The 24,593-nt window shown below is 44.4% G+C and overlaps 2 protein-coding genes across 8 annotated transcripts in view; both read left to right on the top strand.

Moving 5' to 3' along the window:
• SMURF1 (SMAD specific E3 ubiquitin protein ligase 1) overlaps nucleotides 1–19,523 on the top strand; it is a 45,571-nt gene extending 26,048 nt beyond the window's left edge. The window contains exons 2-18 of one of the 4 annotated variants that reach the window (XM_051778020.1): nucleotides 237–275; nucleotides 702–810; nucleotides 1,657–1,790; nucleotides 1,907–1,972; nucleotides 2,772–2,847; nucleotides 3,214–3,467; nucleotides 4,292–4,376; nucleotides 6,451–6,597; nucleotides 7,826–8,030; nucleotides 8,332–8,435; nucleotides 9,868–9,982; nucleotides 10,952–11,130; nucleotides 11,980–12,117; nucleotides 12,494–12,614; nucleotides 14,072–14,273; nucleotides 15,061–15,145; nucleotides 15,837–19,523. In XM_051778020.1, coding sequence (XP_051633980.1) covers nucleotides 237–275; nucleotides 702–810; nucleotides 1,657–1,790; nucleotides 1,907–1,972; nucleotides 2,772–2,847; nucleotides 3,214–3,467; nucleotides 4,292–4,376; nucleotides 6,451–6,597; nucleotides 7,826–8,030; nucleotides 8,332–8,435; nucleotides 9,868–9,982; nucleotides 10,952–11,130; nucleotides 11,980–12,117; nucleotides 12,494–12,614; nucleotides 14,072–14,273; nucleotides 15,061–15,145; nucleotides 15,837–15,936 — 2,159 coding nt within the window. In that variant the 3' untranslated portion in view covers nucleotides 15,937–19,523. The remainder of the gene's footprint in view (nucleotides 1–236; nucleotides 276–701; nucleotides 811–1,656; nucleotides 1,791–1,906; nucleotides 1,973–2,771; nucleotides 2,848–3,213; nucleotides 3,468–4,291; nucleotides 4,377–6,450; nucleotides 6,598–7,825; nucleotides 8,031–8,331; nucleotides 8,436–9,867; nucleotides 9,983–10,951; nucleotides 11,131–11,979; nucleotides 12,118–12,493; nucleotides 12,615–14,071; nucleotides 14,274–15,060; nucleotides 15,146–15,836) is intronic. The other 3 variants (XM_051778030.1, XM_051778040.1, XM_051778049.1) reach the window with 3 other exon arrangements.
• A 599-nt stretch (nucleotides 19,524–20,122) lies between these two features.
• Nucleotides 20,123–24,593, top strand: part of RNF216 (ring finger protein 216) — a 77,309-nt gene continuing 72,838 nt past the window's right edge. The window contains exons 1-2 of one of the 4 annotated variants that reach the window (XM_051777910.1): nucleotides 20,249–20,296; nucleotides 20,996–21,064. The gene's annotated coding sequence lies outside the window, so the exon portion shown is untranslated. Of the gene's footprint in view, nucleotides 20,143–20,215; nucleotides 20,297–20,584; nucleotides 21,065–24,593 lie in introns of those variants that run through there. The other 3 variants (XM_051777920.1, XM_051777905.1, XM_051777900.1) reach the window with 3 other exon arrangements.

The following is a 24,593-nucleotide window of genomic DNA, read 5'->3' on the forward strand; positions in this document are numbered from 1 at the left end:
TTCAATGCAAAAGGACATTCATTAAATCTTCTGTGTGTTTTAACAATAGAACTACAGCAGCAAAGGAATTTTTATGTAAATCCATATTCCGATCACAGATAAAGAAAACAATGCTCACATTTAATATTTAGGTGGTTTTTATGAATTATGATCAGGTATTATTTTAACTGATGTGATTACCAGAAAGCTTTGTTTTATGGTCTTAAGATTTCTTTATCTGCTGTTTTGTTTTGCAGTATTATGTGCCAAGAATCTTGCAAAGAAAGATTTCTTCAGTAAGTATGTCCTAATTGTGTAACTTTCTGCTCTGGATTAATCAGATTTGTTTGTAGATGGTGCATTACTGTGGTGGCTCCTCTGTGTGTCATTTGCTCTGTGGTTCCCCTCTTGCAGGAGCACTGCATTACATGAGTACATGTAGCTCTGAGTTGTAGGTTGTGTAGAATTTAGGGGTGAAAAGGCTGAAGGCTCCCAAATTCCAGTTGAAGGTCTGGCTGATGATACCACAGTCAGTCTGCTGCTCACAGCTCTGTGTTGGGGGGTACCAGTGGCATCCATCTCAAAGACAGGATTAACTAAAATAGTTTTAGGATAATGGCAACTTGCCTTTCTTGGAGGGGGGAGCAGAAGCTCATGCTGGCATTATCTTAGAAGAACCAAAACAAAGGGCTGTGTTTAATAGCACCTTTTCCCTTCCACAGGACTTCCTGACCCATTTGCAAAAATAGTTGTGGACGGGTCAGGTCAGTGCCATTCCACTGACACTGTGAAGAACACGTTGGACCCCAAATGGAACCAGCATTATGATCTGTGAGTTGGTTGTAAGGTCATAAGTAAACAATATGCCAGAGATTTATCTGGAAGGCAGGGTTGGCACTGCAACTTTATTTTGTGTTAGCAACAGTTGTTCACATTTCATAGAAACACAGAATGGTTTGGTTGGAAGGGACCTTAAAGCTCATCCAGTCCCACCCCCTGCCACGGGCAGGGACACCTTCCATTATCCCAGATTGCTTCCAGCCCCATCCAGCCTGGCCTTGGACACTTCCAGGGATGGGGCAGCCACAGCTTCTCTGGGCAACCTGTGCCTCACCACCCCCACAGGGAAGAATTTCTTCTTAATATCCCATCTCAGATGGGATATCTTAATATCCTGCCCTCTCAGAGTACTGATTTTTTTCAGCAAAAAAATCACCTGTTAATAAAGGATTGGTACTTTGCTTTTTGGTGTTTCAGTCCAGAAATATTTGCATGTCAGGTACACAACACAAGTGCTTGGAGTGAGCTCTGCTGGAGCAGTGCCATCCAGCTTTTACAGGAGACTGTCCTTGTTGTAATGATTTATTTCCTTAAAGTTATTAGAACCACAAATTCTAAAGTTTTGTCTGTTAATTGACTTGTTGTTTAGCTTTTAATGAGGCTGGCTGTAGTTAAATTCATGCTGCAGCAATATCAATTTCCCATGCTGTGTGAAATCATTGTGCAGTAATTCATTAATAACAGCATTTCGGGCGTAAGCACTTGTGTATTTATAATAAAGAGGCATGACTGATGTACTAAAATGTGTCAGAATTTGTACCAATTACAGCATCGATTCTGTGGAGTAAAAAGAGCTTGTTATTTCTAAAATCACTCTTTTAATATGTATTTTTCTAGGTATGTCGGGAAAACAGATTCCATAACCATCAGTGTATGGAACCATAAAAAAATCCATAAGAAACAGGGAGCTGGCTTCCTGGGGTGTGTCCGACTCCTCTCCAATGCCATCAGCAGGCTAAAAGATACTGGATGTAAGAGCAATTCCTCCCTGGGGTGATCAAGAACCCTCTGTGCCTTGTACCTGAGTAGTGAACAGTGTTCCCACCCACCCCTTCCCAGGGCTGATCTTTCCCATTCTCCTTTGCAGACCAGCGTTTGGATCTATGCAAACTCAACCCCACGGACACCGATGCTGTCCGAGGCCAAATAGTGGGTAAGAATGATCTCAGCTACTTGGTAAATCCCCATGGGGACAAAGGTTGTGTTAAAAAAGAAACCTCTTCTTCTGATTTTAATGGGATTAAGTTACATAACCTGGAAATTTTTCTTGTGCTCCCGTGCAGGAGTTTGTTTCCTCTCAGTTGGGAAACTGTTAAAAAGAGGGAATGCGTCTGGCAAGGCTTCTGCAGCAGCTCGGGGAGGGTAAATGCCACTGTGAAACTCAAGCATTTGGCCAAGGTGACAGGCAGAGGGAACCATAGGTGGAAAAAAGGAACTGGAGGAGCTAAGAGAAATTTTATAAATTTCTGGTTTAATACTTTTGACTGATGTAACCCATTTCCAAATTTCAGCAAGGCAGTGCTAGTTTTACAGCTAATTCACCCCACGTTTGCTGCCCCCACCCAAGCCAAGTGTCTCAGTGATATATAAATGTATTTGGCAAACCCCAAATTCTCACCCTAATGATGACATCTAGTGGTGAACAATTTTTTTCCAGCTTCCCTTTCTGGATCCTCATGAAACCCAGATGTAGAACCTGACATGTTTGATATTTACAGAAATAAACTCAAGTTTTGAGGGGATGAGCTTCTGGTTTCTCTTCTCCTTTTTAAAAAAATCAGTAATGCTTTAAGATTATAGAAGGAGTTCTGGTAAGTGAAGTGCTCTCCTGTGTAGGATAGAACTTTCCCTAATATTTTCCCCTGTAAAAATGTGGATTGTTTAGCTTTTTGTTGTTTGTAAGGAAGCAGTTGCTCTTTTATTAACCTGAGTTTGTGGTTTTTTTATTTCAGTCAGTTTACAGACACGGGACAGAATAGGCACAGGAGGTTCTGTAGTAGACTGCAGAGGGCTTTTGGAGAATGAAGGGTAAGGATTGTTTTCTTTGCACTTAATTAGAAAAATGGTTTATATGTGGAAAGGCTGTAATTAACATGAGAAATATTAAATGTCAGTGTGACTAATATGTTACCCGGGAATATGTATCCACTATCTACTATCAGTTATCCAGAAAGTAAGGATAATTACTTGAAGAAAATAAGCTTAACTGCTTATGGGTAAGACTTGTGGTTTTTTTGTTACCAGTGCTTGTGGCACTTCCCTGAGAAATTTGGGTATTAAAGCATTAGGAAAACAGCACAAATTGGGTTAAAAGCCACAGCGCTTGATTAACGGAGAGAGAGAGAGAAGCAGTTATTTCTGCATTCCCTTCTCTTGTGATGGAAACTCTTGAAGTTTCCCCATTTTCAGAACGGTTTATGAAGATTCCGGGCCGGGAAGGCCTCTGAGCTGTTTCATGGAGGAGCCGGCGCCGTACACGGACACGACGGGAGCGGCCGGAGGGGGCAACTGTCGCTTCGGGGAGTCCCCCAGCCAGGAGCAGCGGCTGCAGGCGCAGCGGCTCCGCACCCCCGAAGTCAGAGCCCACGTGCAGACCCCCCAGAACAGGCCCCACGGGCACCAGTCGCCCGAGCTGCCCGAAGGCTACGGTAGGAGGGTCCCACGGCTGGACACGCTTGAAGCCTTTTTAATTTTTCTGAAGATTTCAGAGAAACAAACAAAACAAAACCAAAAAAAAAACCCTCCAGTTTTAATACACGGAAGGGGGTTTACCTGTTAAAACAAGCAGCATCCACGTGCACCTCGTGGACTGTGTTTTGGAAGAGGAACTGAGCAGTGCAGATGGGAGTCTGAGCCTGGCTAATTATCAGGCTGTGCCAGGGTACACTGAGGGGTTGGTGGTAAATTAAACATGAGGTTGTGGTATGATGCTGGTGCAGAGGATTCACTGCTAATCTTGGCTGTGTATCCGGGGAGAACGAATGTAAAGAGCTCTTTAAACTAGAGCAGTATAATGCTATTTTTTCCTTCCCCCTTGGCATGTTGTGTAGGTTCGAGCCCACGTTTGAGAAGAGATGAGGAAAATATAAAAGCAACAAAGCAGCCAGTAGTACAGAAGATTAGGGAGGATGGGATTAAGGAGAATCTAAATTGTAGAAAAGAGCACAGCAAATCTAGGAGTAAAGAAATCTAGTTTGGGGGTTTGGGTTGTCTCAAAATCTAAAAATAAAAACATCAGCTAAAACATGTTGGTGCATGGATCTGTGAGTTTCAAAAGAATGCTGAAATGTGTAGTCAGAGCAAATTTTAGAAGGACAAACCAGTCCATTCTGCCAGAGATCAGGGGGATGGCTCCAGTGCTTTCTCCTACATCTGACAAACAAAATATTCTAATGGCTTTAAACTGTTTATTCAGATTTTTTTTCAAGATTTGTAATTTAAAACAATCTTTCTTCCTTTTTTTTTTTAATAGAGCAAAGAACAACGGTACAGGGACAGGTTTATTTTTTGCACACACAGACTGGAGTTAGCACATGGCATGACCCAAGGATACCAAGGTATGTATTTATAGTTAAAAGTCAGGGGGATTTTGGGATGTGTGTGTGTGACAGGATGCTGGATCTTTGCTCTGTGAAATGGGCTGTCTAAATTTAAAGGGGGAACTCCCAGCAGAAGAGTAATTTTGGATCTTTCTAATTAAGTTTTCGCCAGAGATCAAGGATTACTCTTTTTGAAAGAAAAAATTATTTGTTTGTAAATCATGTAAAACAAAAGGAGGGAAATATGTAGCCCTTCAGGAATTCCTGTTTGAAAAATTCTTCCTAAAATGTCAATGTGACTGTGGTTTTTGGTGAAGCTACAAATCTCTGAATCTTACCTACTTTTTTGTATGAAAACAGTTTGGACTGCAAATTGAAGAAAAAATGTCTACTTTCTTAAAATAATTGTTTCTTGAGTATTGAACTTGCAACTATTGCTTTATTATTGCTCACTTACGTGTAACTGAAGCAGAGATTGTTATATTTAAACTTGAAATGGAGTTGAGGTTTTTTATGCTTTAGGCCAGTGATTTGCAGCTGGAAAATTGAATCCTTCACATGATTAATTTAACAAAGCCTCTTTAAACCTTAACCTGCAATTAATCCAGGTCTTTGTAAGCAAGGTCTGGTGCTCTTCCTTGAGGAGCTCTGGATCTGGGCTGTTCCATGGACCACCTGCACACCAGATTCAAGAGTAAAACAATAAGTTTGTAACTCTCAGCTGCTGCACTGCCTGGATAATATAGGAGTGTGATACAGGATATTAGAGAAATGATATAAAGTAGTGCAGGCAGAAGTGTTGATAAAAGCACAGTGTATAGAAGGAAATGAAAAATAAAGCTGAGAAAGAGGCAGAAAGTAGCTGATGTTAGATTAGCTGGTATTGTTGGGAAAAGAAATGATAGTGCTTGTTCATTTGTGTCACTCCTGTCAGGCTTTTTGCCCAAAGCCTTGTCTCTTCTTCAAGTGATCTGTTCAGCCTAATGAAAGGTTCTGCTGCTTCTCTGCCCAAATCCCAGAGCCAGGGTTTCAGGACCAGCAATATAAGTGGGCACAGCAGTGTCTTGTGAGTCACAGGTCACACTTATTTTAGTTAAAGGTGACTCCTTCTACCGGCTTGTGGTGCAAAAACCTAACCTTGGCATTCAGCAGAGATGTAGGTTAAAACTTGCTGCAGTCAGATCTCTGCAGTACTTTCAGATGCACAGCTGATCACAGCAAATGGTTCCAACCATAATCTTCTTTAAGGAGCCTAACAAGGGCTTGTCTGTCTGCCTGTGTATCCCCTTGGCTTATACTCACTGTGACACCAAGGAACCTCCGGTGTACAAAGCATTTCTACCTTTCTAAAGCCTCTCAGTTAACTCATTTATGCAGAAGTTGCACGGTTAGATTTAGGTAAGGAAATACATTAAGTGCTGCCTTCAACCCTGAATCCATGCCAGCTGTCTGGAGAATGCTTTACTTAACAATAGTTTTTGTGCCTAAAAATAATCCTCGGGTTTCCTTCCTCCCTTTTCTTGCCACTATTAGTGTTTCCCTCTCTTAGGGAACTGGAGCCTAATTTTCAATTTCTTAGGTGTAAATGCATCCTACATACTGAGTTCAAACACTACCTGGAAGTGATACCTGAAATTTATTTAGGGTGAAAGGGGTGAATTTGTTGGTAAAGCCTTACTATAAGTGATTTATCAGTCAAATAGTTAGGATTGAGGGTTCTTCTGTCTAACTTCAGAGGTGATTTTTATTTTTTAAGTGACCTTAGTATTTGGCTGCTTTAGCCTCTAACTGATGGGGTGTTTGGAGACTTTGGTTGGTGCAGAGGCCTTTGTTTAATTGTTTGGTTTTCTGCACATGGGTCTCATTAGCGTTAATGGGAATGTTTCTGTGAAATTTTTGCTGTGGAAAAAAAAAGTCTTTTCCTCCTTTTACAGCCCTCAGAGTCCCTGTCAACACCTAAATGTGTTCTGTCCTTCCCAAGACTTCCATGGCCTCACTGAGCACCAAATTCATTCCTCCTGCCCCCTCTGTGTGAAGTGGTTTCATCTTAACTTCAGATGTGCATTAACATCTTGTTTGCTTTTCTCTTTAGAGACCTTAACAGTGTGAATTGTGATGAACTGGGACCTCTGCCCCCAGGCTGGGAAGTCAGAAGTACAGTTTCAGGAAGAATATATTTTGTAGATCACAACAACAGAACCACACAATTCACAGATCCACGACTACATCACATCATGAAGTAAGAGTCTTGCCTGATAAATAATTCCTGTCTGGTTTGTTTTCTTAAACCGTGAATTTTAGCTACAGTTTGAGAGTCATGGGGAGCTGAAAACCTGAATGATAATGATGCTGGGGAACAGATGCAATCAGTGCTGTACTCAGGGTCTGAGCATTGGTCCTCAGTGCTGGTTTTATCAAAGTTTTTTGCAGAAACTCTTCAGAAAGGTTTTGACTCTGCTCAGGTTTAAGGGAGACCTTGCTTATTTTGGCACAGCACTAATCTCTTTAAGCTGGCTTGACAAAATTTCCCCCAGCAGTGCTGGAGCAAATGCACAGTTCTGGAATTGCTGGGGTGTGGGGTCGAGGGTCTGCCAGGGGTTCCCCTGTGTGGATGAGCAGTTCTAGCTCTGTGCTGATTGTGCTGGACCTGGACTGGCTCAGTGTTCCCTGGAGCTCCAGACAACAGGAATATAAAGCCAGCTGGAGTGTGGTCAACTGGTACTGTGCACAGCCAGTTGGGGTTTAGCAGGATTTAGTAAGATCAAGCTCTGCATCATGCAAAGGCAGCTGAACTATTGTGGAACTGACCCTGGAAGCAGTGCTGCTTGTGCCCAAGATCAGACTTTTCCTGGATCTGACTTGCCTGTGCTTGAAACCAGCTGGGGAATCTCTGTAGCTGAAAAATAATTGCTTCACAACCCAAATAAAGCACTGATGGATAAGGATAGTTGAATGTATGAAGCTGCAGCTATTTGGGACAAGTACATCTTTTTTTTTTTGACACCCATAGATGCAGTATTTTTACTGTGTTGGAATCCCCAGCCTCATTTTACATGGAGCTGGAATAAAATTAGTTGCAGTTGTTAGACAGTTCCATTTATAAAGCTGTTGTTTGTTCCATTAGAGATCTCTTTTTGTGTTAAGCTCTTGAAAGTTGTCTCCATATGGGAGAATGCCACACAGATTTAGTCAGCATTCAGTGATCATGCTCCACAACCTTCCACAGTTTATTTGCCTATAAAAATGGAGCTCAAAAATGCTGAAACTCTTTATTTTAAATACCTGTGTTCCTTACATCCCTGAATGTTTGGGTAATGATGCTACACAAATTACTTAATTAAAAAATTAGAAAATTAAAAAATTCACCTGAATACACACTTGGGAAGCTTAATGAGTTCTTCCATCATTGTTTTACATATCCCTTATTGTTATGCTTCCAGAATAAACATTTTCCTTTTCTTTCAAAGCCATCAATGCCAGCTAAAAGAGCCCAGCCAGCAGCCTTTGCCAGCTCCAAATGAGGGATCACTGGAAGAGGGGGAGGAGTTGCCTGCACAGAGATATGAAAGAGATTTGGTACAAAAGTTGAAAGTCCTTAGACATGAGCTCTCTCTTCAGCAACCTCAGGCTGGTCACTGTCGGATTGAAGTATCCAGAGAGGAAATATTTGAGGTATTTCATTTGTTTTACTACTAAGAGCAGGTTTTGTCACCCAAGAATTCAGTAAAACTGTATGTTGGTTATAGCAAGTCTTCTCATGAGAGGGGGAGTGAATCCCACTCCCCACGTGATGCAGAGTTGTCATTGGAGTTTGCTCCAGACTGGCACTCAAGCACAATCATGTCTTCTGTTGTTGAGTAACAATCCGTGTATTACAGAAATGCAGAAATTTTAATTGCAGTATTACAGAAATCTTAATAGACTAAATTACAGTGAGGAAATAAAATATCTAATTGTACAAATCCCCCCACAGGAATCCTACCGTCAGATAATGAAGATGAGGCCAAAGGACTTGAAAAAGAGGCTTATGGTGAAATTTCGAGGAGAGGAAGGCCTGGACTATGGAGGAGTAGCAAGGTGAGATTTGGGGGTTTGTCTGACACTTTTTAACTGTAAAATTGTCCTTTAAGTTCCCTGTGGCTGATACCATTCCCTTTTGAGTTATCTGTTAATGGTGTGTGTAAGTTATTTGTGGTGTATTTTACAGGCAGAGGTTGTAGCTTCGGTCTTTGTATCATGGTAGATTGGAAAAGTGCAAGTTTATGATTTAATAGTTGTCCCACTGAAAGTCATGAAACTGGAAAGTGTGATCAGCTCAGATTGTGAGGTCTCTCAGGAGATGTCCAGACTCTGAAGTCAGATCCGGGTCACGGAAACCGTTTAGTTAAACACACCTTTCTGATTTGCAGGGCACATTCAGGAGAGCCCTCTGATCTGTTGGAGCAGCAGTGGAGATGAACTGATCCCAAACAAAGGCTAAAATTTTAGCGAGGACTTGCCTCCCTCTTAAAAATAACAATAATTCCCTGCGGGTGCCTCAGATCTGAGGTTCTGGAGCTGATTGTAGCATCAGTGAAACGCTCACCTTTGTGGTGGCTCAGGTGCTTTGTGTACATTCACTGAGAAATTTCTCAAATCCACAAAGGCTGCATTGCCCACTTAGGTGTCCTTCAGTAATCAATCCCTGGACAAAGGAAAGAAGCTGGAACATTCTGAGCTGCCTTACCCGAGGCAACCTTGGGTGGCTCCAGTGTTGGCATCCTGTTGCCCTGATGTCTTTCGTAATTGCCCATTAGTTGCAACTGAGTCTTTCAGATCAGTACAGCTCCACTTCTAAGCATTAAAATGGATATTTCTCTCAGAATATTTTGGACCTGGGATGAGTGTCCAAATTTAACAACAAAGAGGTATTTGTCAGGGTGAGGTGGAAGGTCAGAAATAGCTTTAGTTCCATTCTGGTCCTTGTGTGTTACTGAGAGAATTTACCCAACCCTTCCTCTTTGGTCTCCATCCCTTCTGGCCTCTGCTGAAAGCAGAGATTCTCTAGTCACCAAACTGGAGGGAAAACAGCTTTTCTAAAGATCACCAGTGATTGAACTGATTCTAAACAACAGATTTTTGGAATACTTCTTTATCCTGTACAGGTTGTAGGGGAGCAGATCGTGTAGGCTGCAAATAGCTGAACTCTGTACAAAGTCAGGATCTTTTTGGAAGCCTGTGTTGTTCAGACTCAATTAGTTGATGGCATTGTCTGACAGTTTGCTGTAGCTTCTCTAATTGATGATAATCCCTTCAGTGCTTCTAACCTAAACCAAGTCTGCCTGTGAGTGGAACAGGACACTCTGGGTTTTTAATCATACCTTTTTGATCTGCAAATGGAGGGCAAAATCAGAATGATCTGATTTTGAAATAAGCATTTCACAACTGATAATTCACAATAATTGTGTTATCTGAAACTTAAGTGGAAGTTGCACCCTTCTAAATTTTTATTTTTTTTTTTTGGGGGCAGAGAGTGGTTGTATTTGCTGTGCCATGAAATGTTGAATCCCTATTATGGACTCTTCCAGTACTCCACAGATAATATTTACATGCTGCAAATCAATCCAGACTCTTCTATCAATCCTGTAAGTAGTAATTTCTGAGTGACATTCCTGCTTTAACAGATGTCCCCTGCAGTATTTTATAGCTGTTCTTCCACGAAAAGAGTTTAAACTGGAGGGTGAAGCAGAATAAGGTGGTGTTAATGTTTTATATTGATATGGTATGGAGCAGAGGGGTTTTGTTCAGAGATTAAAAACATGATAAAGGAGGTGTCCTTTGATCAGTACCTGATTTCTTTGAGACTCCTCAGTACTGATTGGGATGCACAGTGATTCTGAGAAGACAAGACACAGATGAAATTCATCTTCACTGTGAGCAGTTGGTTGTGCACACAGCATTGCATTCCCAGCAGTGCCCACCCCATGACTTTTGGGGATGTATCCATTGCTTGCCCTTTCTCAGCTACACTCCTGTGCTTGCTTTTTTTCTTACTGGAGGATTTATATTGATGCAGACCCTAAAAGGAGCAGCAGTTCTGTATTAGTAGAGGGAATTCTTCCTGACATGACATTTCCTGACATTTGCACTGGAAGATGAGGGAGATTGGAAGAATGTCAACCATAGGACTTACACCTCAGTTTTCAAAAGTCAGTCTAAAAGGAACATGAAAGGAATGAAGGAAACAAGCACGTGGCCTGCTTCCTCAAGAGCAAATACATTTTGATGGTTAAACAAAGAATAAACTAATTTGTTTGGAATTGTCATATCTTCTTGGATCCTGGGGATTTTACAGGGATTTTCTTTTTCCAAGTTTTGCCCTTTGAGAGGTCTAGAGTCCAGTTTATTAATTAAGTAATGCACAGAGACTTGTTTGAGGTATTTAATCATTTTGGTTGTGTTATGAGGGCAAACACTGTCTCTCCTCCTGCCTGGAGGGTTGCAGGATGTACTGAACGTTCCACCGAGGGCGCAGGTGGAGCCACAAGATGTCAGTGTCTTCCCAAAGGCTGATTCCCTTTCCTCTCTCTCCAACCTCTCCTCTCTCCCTGCAGGACCATTTGTCTTATTTCCATTTTGTGGGTCGGATAATGGGTCTGGCTGTGTTCCATGGACACTATATCAACGGGGGCTTCACGGTGCCCTTTTACAAACAGCTTCTGGGGAAGCCCATCCAGCTCTCTGACCTGGAGTCTGTTGACCCAGAATTACACAAAAGCTTAGTCTGGATCTTGTAAGTACTGCATTTGTCAACAGTCTCACTGTGGAGAAAATGGGGTAGAGTTTGTTGGCAATAGTGAGATAACACTTTACAGAAAATATTTGCAAAAACCTGTAATGGTGGAGATCTGTACAAAATCATTAAACTACTGCTTCCGTGTCAGAAAGCTCAAGGTACTTGAGGAAAAGTTCTCATTGCAAACTCTATATTCACTCACCTTGCAGTGAAGTAGATACTAAATTGTTAAACATTGCATGAGTGTGGTAGAATATAACATTAGCAAAATCCAAACTTGGGACAGAGCTCTGAGGGGAAGTACCACTGCCTTCAAAAGAAAACCAACTTCAATTAAAATTAAAATAAATGGAAGTAATTTGGGCTTCTATATGCTTACAACTCAGAACAAAATCCAACATTCAGTGTAGCTTTGGGACTCTTCAGCACTGCTTTGCATTCCCTCAATTTCTTTTCCTAAATGCTGTTTGAATTTTGTGTTTGAAGTTACTGATGATGTTGAGTTCACAGCGTGTGATCTCTTCCCTAATCTCACTGATATGTGACAGCAGATCAGATTCCTGCTGGGTTTATGTATATGTGTGTGGGAGGGTTCTGTGTATCTGGTTTTATTCATTATCCTGAGTTCTGCTAGAGTTAGATGGATGTCCCATATCTGATGAGGCTCTTCAACGTGCTCTAACCTATACAGAAATAGGTGATTGTGGCAATATTCCTCTCGTGTGTGAAATGCAGATGGGTTTAGCTTGAAGACTACCTAAGTGTTCAAATACCTGTCAGCATCACCACTGAGAGTTACCAAAATATCAAAAATAGTAAGTTTACCCTCTGTCTGTCTGTTCCCAGAGAGAATGACATCACCCCCGTCCTGGACCATACTTTCTGTGTGGAACACAACGCTTTCGGGAGGATTTTACAGCATGAACTCAAACCAAATGGCAGGAATATTCAAGTGACAGAAGAGAACAAGAAAGAATATGTCAGGTATTGCAGAGCAGAAAGACATCCTGCCAATGTAGTGGAAAGGAGGTAGTAAACAGATTCATTTTTTGTATAGAGTGAGATTAGTGAAACGAGTATTTTGGGTGGAAATACCTGAGTCATAAATGACGTGAATGTTTTCACACAATGCATTATTGTATTGCCTGGGAGGATGAAGCTGTGAACTGTACACTGGTTTTTCTGTTGATGGTGCAATAATTGTTGATGGTACAAAGAACTGATAAGCACTTCTTTCATAATACAAAATGTGTGTATTAAAACAAGTTCCTCTGTAAAATGAACGTTTCCCAGCTCTGCTGTAAATATCCCAGTCTCATCCAGCTCATCATCCCTGACTTTTTCTTTCCCCCCACCACAGGTTGTATGTGAACTGGCGGTTTATGAGAGGAATAGAGGCACAGTTCCTGGCTCTGCAGAAAGGTTTTAATGAACTTATTCCTCAACATCTCCTTAAGCCTTTCGACCAGAAGGAACTTGAGGTATGTTTTATCCACATGGAGTATTTTTTTGTTACTTGTTTGATCCACAATCAAGCACTGATTAAAAAAAGCCAAACCAACCAAGGAAAAAAAACATCACAAAACTTATTCCAATTTACATACCAGAAAGCAGGGTATTTGTTTAACCAAACCCTCTGTGGTTTATTTTAGACATTCTTTGGATTAATATTATCAAGAGGGCTACTTAAACAGGGAAAGACAAATACACCATGGTGTCTGTGCAAGGACTAATGCTCAAGGCAGGTGGTCTGAACAGGGAGGGAGCACTGCCAGTTTGAGGAATTGTTGGCAAGACCTGACATGTTACCTACCCCAGGACTTGCTTTGTCCAGTAACTTTTCATGCATGGCTGTTTCTATATGCACACAGGACATGGTTTACAGGGACTAAAATAGAAGGGTAGAGCATATACAAAAGGAAATAATTTGTTTTATTATTAAATCCTGAGCTGCAGAAGGCTCTTAAAGTAATACCTGTTATAGCAAGTTTTCTTTGGTTTTGCCTTTTTAAAAAAATAAGGCAACTTGTGGAATAGCAAGCATTTGTGGTATTGGAGCTTTGTGCTAGTCAGTCATTCATTTTGATTAATCCCACAAAGTTATTGCATTCCATTTGCTTAAAAAGGCAGATTAGAAATCCATTAAATATTTCAATACTGTCCACGTCAGAACAGTCACAACTGTCCTGATTATGTGCACAAGTGTAAGTGGGTGCTGCCTTGGTGGCACAACAAGGCTGCTGCTGAATGGCAGCTCTCAGAAATGTGATCCTCAGTATGGAACAGTATGGGGAAATTTAGAATATGACACGTTTTGTTTTGAGGGATGAAGTTTTCTCTGTGCCTTTTATTTTCGTTGATGGGGAGGTGGTTAGATTTCCTTTTTTTATTTTTTTGCAACCTGGCATTATCTGGAAAAGAGATTGAAGTGATATGTCTGGTGTGTGTCAGAGCCTCTCACAAATGGCGGCAGAAAACAGATGAAAAGTTTCTGTAGTTTGTTGTGGAACAACAAAGCAGCTCAGATGTTCCCACAAACCGAGCAGGATTCTGTCATAGCTGTTATTGGCACCTCTGGGACAATCCTGCATAGGACAATGATGCTGTGTCAGGCAGCAGATGGCTTGTCTTCTTCCAGGTTTGTGCTGTACCCTCATAAAGAGAGGCTGTACCTTTCAGGTAACATAGATTTAATAAAGCAGGTCTTGCATGGCCCTCTGACTCTACTTCCTTGTGAAAAGTTCTGGTGCTGGTAATTCATTGCAGTTAAACTCAAAGATTTACTGCCTGTCCTATACTGGCTTGGAGTGCTACCTTGCCCCAAAAAGCTGCTTGAAGCACCTAAACAATTCCAGGCTTCACGTGACGTGGTTGGATGTGTGTTTTTATAACCGTGCAATGACTCTGAATGTTAAAGCGCTTTCTAATCTTCCAACAGCTCATCATAGGAGGGCTGGATAAGATAGACCTGAACGACTGGAAGTCCAACACCCGCCTGAAGCACTGCATGGCAGACAGCAACATCGTGAAGTGGTTCTGGCAGGCGGTGGAGACCTTTGATGAGGAGAGGAGGGCCAGGCTGCTGCAGTTCGTGACGGGGTCGACGCGTGTCCCACTTCAAGGTTTCAAGGCTTTACAAGGTGACTGATGTGGAGGCCGAGTTAATCTGGGGCGGGGGGAAAGAGATAAAAGCCATGTGGTATTTACGGGCCCCTTGTAAAGTATCAGAGTAAGGCTGATACTTAAGCACTTTGCAAACTTCCAAGCCTGAGAGCAGAGTTACATGTGTCAGCAGCTCTGGGGCTGCCGGACATTGCGGGAGGGAAGCTGGTAAATCTGTTACCATGTGGTGCTTTGGCTCCTCAGTGTCCTCCAGTGCTGTGGACTGATGTTAAAATCATTGCATGCAAACATCCACATGAATATAGAGCTGACTGAACGACTTTTTCATGTGAGAATTGTACTCCCTTCTTAGTTTGGCAACAAACCATTGGACTTTAAAGCAAGTTCCTGGAAGTTGTAGGTTTTGTCATTGAAAAGGTGGCAGTGCCTTGGCTGTTGTGCTCTCCTGATCACATTCCATTTGTTGGCTGACAGTAAATTGATGGTCAAAATTAAAATATATAGTTGTGGTTTACAAGGAAAACCTTCTTGCACTTCAGTCTTTTCATTTTTGAAGGTGCAATTTTGTTAATACCAAATTTAGCAGCTTTCCAAACTATCAGTCTGCACATTGATTGTCTTGAGCAGCCCTATTGCATCTGCCATCCCTTCATCAGCTGCAAATATCTCTGCAGATTTAGCCCAGGACATACATGGGTTTGCAGCTGGAACTGTAATTTCCTCCCTTGCCTTTTTATAAGCAGCAAAATTTGTGTGTGTGAATGATGTTTTGTTGAAGTGCATTAACTAGAATGTCTGTCTAAGGTTCTACAGGCGCTGCAGGACCCAGACTGTTTACCATCCATTTAATAGATGCAAACACAGACAACCTTCCAAAAGCCCACACTTGGTAAGATGGAAACACTGTACAGCAGTGCTTGCTCTCCATTTGTCTTGATTTAAAGGAGTCATCTCTATTTGTACGGGGTATGGATTAGCCATGGGATACACATGGATGACTCCAGGTGTGCTCTGTTAGCTTGGAAATATCTGTACTCTGCAGTCAGCAAAATAATTTCCTTTTCTTAAAACTTGATTTGTCTTCTCTGCTCTCTGTGGTTTTCATTTATCCCTGAGTTGATTATTCTGGATAGTGAGACATTTGTAAGTTTATTTCTTTATTACAAAGCTACATCCTTGTCAGATGTCAGACGTCAGGAGCTCATGCTGTTGGTGCAGTATAGGCACAGCCTGAGCCCTTGCACGGAAATCTCACTCCATCAGAGGCAGGAAATGGTTTCAGCAGCAGCACAGACTGTCTGCAGGCAGGGCAGGGAGCAGCCCTGCCTCATGTCTTGCTTTATTTGCGAGTCTCATGCATCGGCCTCCTCCTCTTCCTCCTCCTCCCAAATGCTTCCCTATTAAGCTGTGCATTCCTGCTGCAGAAATAGCTGGTTTTCATCTCGTCTCCTTTGGCCACTGAAGTGGCTGAGGCTTTCTTTGAGTTTTCACAAGTTCTATCTATATGTAGCTGCTCCAGCATTTTTTTCCCCCCCAATAAATATTTCAGATTCACCAGTGTGTTGTTATTTCCCCTGCAGCTTTAACCGGATCGACATTCCGCCTTATGAGTCATATGAGAAGCTTTATGAGAAGCTGTTGACAGCTGTGGAAGAGACATGTGGGTTTGCTGTCGAGTGAAAAAGCAACCAAAGGAAACAGATGCTAGCTCATGGACCACCAAATCAAAAGCTAGAAGAAGCTTGCTGTGAACTTCCTGCTAAGCTGTCTGAAGCATCAGAACTCTGACAACTTAGAGATGGGGCTGTTTCCCTTCCGCCGCTGGTGGATGAGGGGTGGGGGGTCGGGGCTTTTGTTGGTGGTTCCCAACTCTGTTTTCTCCCCTTTGTTACAATAACCCCTTCCCTCTTCTTCCATCCCCCCCCGAAACGAAATGCAGCCAAGTTCAGCATTTGGCTTTGGTTACACAGGATATTCTGCTAGATTTGTAACACATATTGTGATAGAGTGAGCGACCTGTGGGGTTTTTTAATAGGAGAATCAAAGTCTAATTAGGAATGAGCTTAATTTGCTGAGAACTTGCAACGGGGTAGGTGCACCTGGTTAGTTTGTCTTAAATCAAACTTGAGCCTTTGTAGAGTCCAGCAGGTGCAGAGTGTCTGACTGGCACCAGAATTTGCATTGCACATTTTAAACACCTGTTTAAAAAGTAAAACTTCTAGCAGAAAATACCTCCATATGAACACTTAACTGAAAGGTAAAGAAATCCAAGTTCTGCCTTAGCAGGAAGCTCCCAGTGGAAGCTGTGGCTCACCTTGAGAAAAGTGAAGGAATCTGAGACAGCTTAAATGGTATTGAATGGTTTCTTTTTTGGTTGTCCTGGCTGAAATCTAATTGTTTTGCACATGAAAACAATTATTTCCTCCTGCAAAATTACTTTCCATAGTTTGTTCAGATGTAAGTAGGTTGCAGAGAAGCCTTGTGAGGAGGAGACAGAGGATAAAGATCCACTCAGTCCCAGAGCTGTGATTTCTGTGCCACTGTTTTACCCGAGATGCATTTGCCTGACTTTAAATTCTAAAGACTCACATGGAAATCACTAAAAGCCAAGTTAACAGAGCAAACTTCTGCTTCAAATTTTTTGGCCTTGGGAAAGGTTTATTTGGAGGTCGAGGTAAAAGGTGAACTATATAGTGAGTACATTTCAAATGTTATGGAAAGCTATTGGAAGAATTTATGACTTCAGTTCTGTAGGGATGAAAATTTCTCCAGAGAGCCATATAAGGCTATTTTTTCAAATATCTGAAACTAATATTAAAAGGTTTGATCTCTAACACGGGGGAAACAAAAGCAAATCAAATACCTGAATCACTAACATTTTTTCCACTTTGCACACCAAGACGAGACAGTATTTTAACAAATAACACGGCTTCAGAGAGACCCAGTTATCTATCAAACATGTCTAGACCTAAGTCAAGCAGACTTGCTTGTATAGGATTTTTCTTCTTTGGCAAGCCTGATATTTAGAGAGATTCATTACTGAAACATTTAACAGATGTTATGTTTATGGAATAGTGCATTGAAATTCAGCTGTGGGTAAGAGATCATTCTTAGGAGACGTCTACTGGAATACTTCTATTTTGTCTTTTTTTAATTGAATTTGATAATAGCTTTAAACTGTGATAGGACAGAAAGTAGACACGTGTCAAAACCCTGGCATCTTTCTCTGTTTTGTTTGTTTGTGGTTTTCTTTTTGCCATTGACCATAATTCTTGTGATTTGCTGTTGGGAGTAAGGGTTGCATCGGAGGTTTGAAATTGTACCATACAGTGAGATTTGCAGGGGGTGGCTGAAGATGCTCATCCTGCAAGACTCTACAGGAGAGACCTGTTCAGACCCATGTTCTATAGGGATCTTTTGGCACTTGGGGACCAGTTTCTGCAGTTCTGGTTGTTGGGACGTAAATGAAACCACACAATTCTTGCAGAGAAGAGAGGAAATGCAGCTGTGGCAGAGAGCACCCGTGTGGTCTCGGGTTGAGCAGCAGAGTCCCCACAGCCCAGGCTTTTTCCAAATGGCTTCGAAGTCAGACCTGTTCATAGAGTGTATTTAATCCTTTCAGTACGTTTGAATGTGCAATAAACCAGTCAGATAGGAAAAATGCAAAATGGATTATTGCCCAAAAGCTTTGCATGCAGTCTCATGTGGATTTTTCACTAAAGGAGTTTAAAGACCCCAAACCCAGATACTAAAGGCCAGCCCTAACAAAAATCTATCACACAAGCTCTACCTGCAGCACAAGTGGCTCTGTGCAAACCAAGCAAGGTGAAGGGAAAAGTCCTTGATTTGGAGATCTGTAGGTCAAGTAGCTTTATGTCAATGACACAGTTGGCATATGATAGTTCCTAATGTCTTTGCTAGGTCAGTGTTTTATTGAATGCACAAAATAAGATTAGGCAAGGATTGTTGTTCCGAGAAGTCCGTCTGTTTTTTGCTGTATTTTAAAGCCCTTGTCAAGGTACCTCCTCCGTGCCGACGGTGACGAGAACGGGGCACTGTCTTTTTAATTATTTCAGTTCTCTTTCCAACAGCTTCACCACCTCTCCCATCGTGTTGTCTTTGCAATTTCGTGCCACTTCAGTGACGACGAAGACATTTTCTGTCTTGTTCTGTACGTGCGTTTGAGGCAGGCCTTAAAGCTGGTTGGGTGGATGGAGGAGCAGCAAGAAGCGAGGCAGAGAGGGTTTGGAGCCATGGCTTGTTCTTCCCGAGGCCAGTTCCGAGGCCAGGGAAGGACGGAGTGCCAACAGGAGTTTGTGTGGCTTGAGCCAGCGGCTCCCGGAGGTCTCGGATAACCTCAGCTGTCTGAATTGGTGTGTCCATTCCCACTCGGTCTGCCAGCACTTGAACTGGTTGTTAACTTCTCAAACTTGCCCAAAGAATAACATCGAGTCCGGTGTCCATTTTGTCATTCCACGTCCCACCTTGTGCGCGGATACTCTTGGATCTGGCCCGAAGGGAATACAAGGTACAGCGTGTCTGTCGTTCTGTCCTCACGGCAAACCCAGCAGCTGGTCCGTCAGCACCGCCCTGCCGTGCCCTGATCCTGCTCCTCAGCCTTTACTCTACGCTCAGGGATGTAGGAAAACCACCACTCTGCTCGTGTTTCCAACCGGGAAGAAACGAGACTGTTGGATGGGTGTGAGTGTTCACTTGGGCATTACGTCAGAGGAGACCCTGCTCCACAAAGGCTGCTCCAGGCTCCAGACGGTGCGACCGGCGCTCGCTCAGCAGTTTGTCCTCGCTTCCAGTCGAGGTGGTTCTAAAATCCAGCAGATTCTGTAAATTACTGATCCAGCCACCGGGCCCTCTGGAGCCAGTGCCCAGGTTCAGGGCCGTGTGGTACAGCAAGTTCCCAGAAACACAGTATGGATCTGGTTTTAATTTGTTAATTTTTTGTTGTTGTTGTTGTTGTTCCTCAACCACTTTATAATGTATTTTTTTAATTTATTATTATTTTGTAATGTCATGTTTTAAGTATTGCTGCTATCCTTGTTATTCTTCCCACTGTTTTTATTGCAGATTTATTTTGTGAAAGTTGTACACTAATGTTTCATTTTATGTCTAAATCAAAGTATTTAAAGAAATACTAGTTCTATTTAATGTGGTTATGGAACCAGCTGGAATAAACAGTGATTGTATAGTAGGCTGGACCCAGGAGGTCATGTTCATTTTTGTTACATATGCAATAAACTCACAACTTTAAACTCTTGGTATCCAACAGATTTTTTTGTTAAGGGTTGTTAAATTTTTTAAATGTATGGGAATCGAGTGGATAAAGCATGGAAATACAACTGGTTTAACTGATCTATACGGACTGCCCAGATGAAAGTCCTCCCCTGCAGGCAGAACACTTTGTTTCATTCTTCAGGTGATTAATTACCAGCCTCAACCTTTTTCCCTTCTTACCTTATCATTTACCCTGTTACTTTTCCAAATCCTCAGTTTCCAGAAGGAAATGATGATCTTCCCCTTAACGAGAGCTGGAAGAAGAGTCATTAACGCTGATGAGTCTCTGTTTCTCTGTTGCGGTTTTCTGTAATTATTAATGTTTTGCAAGCGGAGGAGGACGGGTGCGAGTCTGAGTCGAGTACTCGTGTGTCCCCCTTTCAGCAGAGCCCCCGCAGGGGGGGCACAGACCCCCATACGAGGTCCCTGTCCCCCCATGGAGGCCCCCGAGGGCTCCCTGTCCCCCCGCCCCCAGGACACACGTGCAGGGCCTGGCCCCGCCCCTTTCCCTCAAGCCCCGCCCCCTCCTCACGAGCACACCTCCCGCCCGGCAGGGGGCGTGGCGCGGCTCCGCCGGACTCCCTCCCCCTCTCTATGGTAGGTCGGCCGTTCCGGGCCCTCCCGGGCTGCCCGTCTCCCGGCGCCGCTCTCTCCGCGCCTCTCTATGGTGCGGGGCGGCGCGGTCACGTGTGGCGGGGCCGGGCGGAAGCGGCGGCAGCGGCGGTTAAATGAAGCGGGGCCGGAGGGGCCGGTGAGTGTGGGGGGAGTTCCGACACCCCCGCGGGGTCCGGGAGTGCCGGGGGGGCTCCTCCGTCCCCGCGGGGCCCGGGAGTGCCGCCGTGCCACCGCCGGGCGGACCGAGCGACAGAGAGGGCGTCCCTGGGCCTCGCCGGACCCCCGACCGGGGCCTGCCCGGGGTGTCCCCCCCACCCCTGAGGGCCCGGTGTCCGTCCCGTCCGTCCATTCAGGGCCGGGTCCTTCCCCTCGCTTCCCTTCAGGGACAGGTCGTTCTCCCCCTGTTTCCCTTCAGAGCCGGCTCTCATGTGTCCGTCCGTCCGTCCCCGTGTCCGTCACCACTCCCCCTTCCCCTGAGGCCCTCCCGCTTTCCCTCGGGATCGGGGACACTCCGTCCCGCCTCAGCTTCCCTCAGAACCGAGTCCTTTCCCTTCCCCCTGCTTCCCCTCAAGGCCGGTCCCTTCTCCCCCTCCCCGAGGTCAGGGGGGTCCCCCCACCTCCCTGCCGGCCCTGGGGTCCCTCCCTCCCCCAGCACCGAGGGACACCCCGGTACAGGTGCTGCTCTCCGGGTACCCCGGGCCAGGTGTTTGTATTCGGGGATAAACCGGAGCTGGTGGGGGCAGGAGGATAAAAGGTTGTTCTTCTCTCCTGCCCGTCCCCTACCCCCCCGCGGTGTGGGACCACTCGGTGCCTTTGGGACATCTCGACATTTCAGGTATCTGCCGTGGGAGCTGCTGCAGGAAGGAAACCCAAACACAGCTGTCCCCGGAGCTGAGGGATCTGTGTAAGAGATACTCCTCTTCCTCCTCCTCTTTCCCTCTCTGTTTATCTGAGTGCCGGCTCGGCTCGGTGGAGAGAGAGCAAAGCCTGGAAGTTTTAACACGCTCTGCCTTTATGTGGGGGACGTGTCCAGTGAGTTTTTCTACCTCTGGAGCTGACCTTGCCCCCCTAGACAGCTGGAGGCAGGTCGGGATCCCACCCGAGGCTTCCGAGGCTGAAGAGCTGTGGTGAACTACAGTGTGTGTGCAAAGAGAGGAGCCCGAGCTCCCCGGGCAGTGCCCACACGGCACCTTGGGGTGGGCAAAAAGGCAACTCTTTAAAACCATTTAAGAGTTGCCCTCATCTCATGGATCCCTGGCCTTGCAGCTGTGCTGGCTGGAGGCCTGGGTGGATAAGGGCTGATTGCACCTGTGGGTCCAGCCCACGAGGTTTTTCTTTTCATCTCACCTGTGCTTTTTTGACCCAGAGTGTTGTCTTTGAGAGTCATCCTGTACTTTACCTTAAGGTCTTACTGAAAGATACTTAGGGTGGTAGTTTTCATGCAAATAAGTTTAGTCGTTCATGGTTTTGTTCGTTTCCTTACAGCTCCTGGAGCAAGGGTCGTTTTCTTACATGGTGTTATGGTTTGGTCACTGTCTGAGACCTCTGGTACTTTGAAAGAGAAAAGCTGGTGTTGCTGTGCACTTTTATTTCTGTTTTCAAGGTGTGATGCTGAGGGACTTCAGCTTATTGTCCATGTGCTTTTCACAGCTTTCTTTGTTGTGTTTCTTTCCCATTTCCTTTCCTGCCCTATGGAACAGCAGGCTCCTGCTTTGCTTTGGGCAGCAGTTCTGAAGGCAGTCAGTTGTTGCCTTGGTGTCTGAGGGGCACAGGCAGTCCTGGTGCTAAGACCTGTGAGCAGATCCCTCTTTCTCTATTCTGTCTCTGTGGTGGTTGGTTCTTTCTTACAATTTCTGTTCTCTCACCTGATGCACTTTGGAGCTGTCACAGGTTTCCAGCAGTAGCAGTGGAAGAGAAGGCAGGTGTCCCCTATCAGGCATTTAGACTGGCCTTTGCATTCTGAGTTAAGGTGGCCTCTCCTGCTTCCAAAGAGGGACATAAGGGTTTTTCCTCCAGCAACCTGTTTGGAAAGCAAGGGGGGGGTGTTTGAGACCCATCATTCTGCAGACTCACATCTCGAGCAGGCTCTGGTACATCCCTGAACAGGTACATGGGAATATGCAGCTCAAACCATGTGGTGGAACCCATTTTCTTTAGGACTTTCAGGATTACAGGGACAGCTTTTAATCCCAGGACTGTGGGATTTACAGCTTTAATATCAGCTTTTAATTTCTAGGGTGAATGCTGTGCAAAAATTCCACTGCCTCACATCAGGCCTTCTGCAATTGTAAACATGTTAATAGATTTCATGTGCTGGGTGTCTGCTGGTGTGACTCGATGTTAATAAACAATCATCTTGACAGGAGTTTGTGCCTTGAATACCAAGACTTGGGAAGGGACTCAGACGCATTTCCTGAAGATCTGTAGACATTCAGCCTGCTTTGTGGTTCTGCATTTTGGTAACAGGCCTTCTTCCATCTCTTTTTCTCCCTTCCTAGGATGTTTTCCTGTTGGCCTGGCTGCAGCTGGGCAGCCAGGGTGCAAAGAGCAGGCCCTGGAAGAGCAGTTGGGGCAGGTGTTATGGGTGATAAGGTACATTCTGGTTTCCAGCGGGGTGCTGGCAGCCTGTTCCAGGGTTGGAGTTTCAGGAGCTGCCTGGGAAGTCCAAATTCCTGGGTAGAGCAGTGCTTTGTCTGCCTGAGAATGCAGTGGGCGTTCCTGCCACCGGGAGCTGGGATCGCTGGCAGCCTGACTTGTGCTTTGAAATTGGACACAAATCACCAAAAAGTCCTGTGGCAAAAATAGGTGGAGCGAGCACGCAATTCCGGGGACTCCAGCACAGCTGGAGAGAGACAGGAAGCACATCCCAGGGGCCAGGAGCTGATTAACAACCGGGAGCAGCACAAACCCAAGTGCGAGAGATGCGGAGCCCTTCGGGTGTTGTTTGATGCCTGCTGGAAGAAGCTCCCATTCATTAGCTTGGAACGGGTGTCTTATTTTTATTTATATCTTTTTATTGTGAGTGGTTTACTGTGTCACGGCGCTGGGTGTTGGGGCTTGCCACTGGCTGCATTCCTTCTGGGACAGACAGAACTGCGCCGCTAATTCCTGTCACTGGAATTTTGGGGATTTTTACAGATGGATTTGGTGTGGAGATATTTTAAGCTTCCATTTACATTATTGAATTCAGGCATCGCTGTAACTGCTTAAAGGCAAGGCAATAATAGTCTCAGAGGTCTGTGTGTGCACTGAAACAATGGTGTGTTTTATTGTTGTTGGTAGATGGGTGGGCTTTTTAAGCTGCTCCATGTAACTGAGGTTATTCTTGCTGGGATCTATCCTGGTGGGATAGGTGCCTTTTTAAATACAGTGAGCAGTGGAAGGTGTGAAACACATCTGCCTGCAGACTCCAGCTATCTCCTAGTAGAAGCACAGGAGATAACCTTATTTGTGTAGTGACTGGGAGTTCCTGTGTGTGAAGTGGGGCTGAATAATGTGCTGACCAACATTAGTCTGGAGTAGTTTTGTTTTTAAGCAGGTTACTGGAATGGGGAAGTCTGGGAAATTGGGGAGGAGTAGGCAGAGAAAACAGGAAAAGAGGGGGGGAAAAGCCACTTAGCAGCATCCTGGTGGCTTGAATAAGTTAGCCTTGCCAGAGCACTGAGATGTGAGATAATAAGGAATGTTTCACTGAGCTGGGACAATCTCGTGCTCAGCAGTCTTCATGTCACTTTTATAGAATTTCAGGTTTATTTTGGAATTTCTTGGGAGTGATGTTTTTCCTCTGGCTCAGTGCTTAAGAGCTTGCAGTGGTTTAAAGTTTGTAAGGATCCTTGAGAAAGCTTAATTCCTGAGGACAGGAAATGATATTCCTTCTGAATGACACCTCTCTCCTAATTACCAGCCCCACTGTGGTTCCCTCCCTGTGTTCATGAGGGGAGCTGTCAGTGCCTGATTAACTAGAAAAAGCATTGGGCTTTGGGGAAAGATTTCAACGCAGGGCAGCTGCTGCCCCGAGTCATGGTGCCACCTCCCAGTGTTCCTGATCCAGGTCAGGGGGAATTTAAATTAAGTGTGGCTTCCTTGCTGGCTTTGGGGAGCCTCACTCCTGTGCTGGTGCTGATGGTGCCTGGCTGCTCCCAAGGTGAGTTTTGGAGGCTGTGGTTGTCACTTGTAAAGAGAAACAAAGTTGTTGAGCTGAAATAAAACTGGGAGTGAGTGAATGTGGGTGTCAGGGTGACCTGAAATGTTTTCAGTTGGCTTTGGTGGTGTTGCTCACCCTCGGCCTGCTCCCCCTGTAAGGAGACCAAGCTACTGTTTGCATTATTCAGAGAAACATTTGGACAGGATCTGTAGAGTCATCACGTGATACCGCTCTGCAGAACAAGGTGATCGGGATTCGCACTAGCTGGAATCTTTGTATGGAGAGTATA

This window comes from Manacus candei, unplaced genomic scaffold (genome assembly GCF_025592945.1).
Source record: "Manacus candei isolate 608988 ecotype Guabito, Panama unplaced genomic scaffold, ASM2559294v1 h1tg000002l, whole genome shotgun sequence".
NCBI classification, from domain to species: domain Eukaryota; kingdom Metazoa; phylum Chordata; class Aves; order Passeriformes; family Pipridae; genus Manacus; species Manacus candei.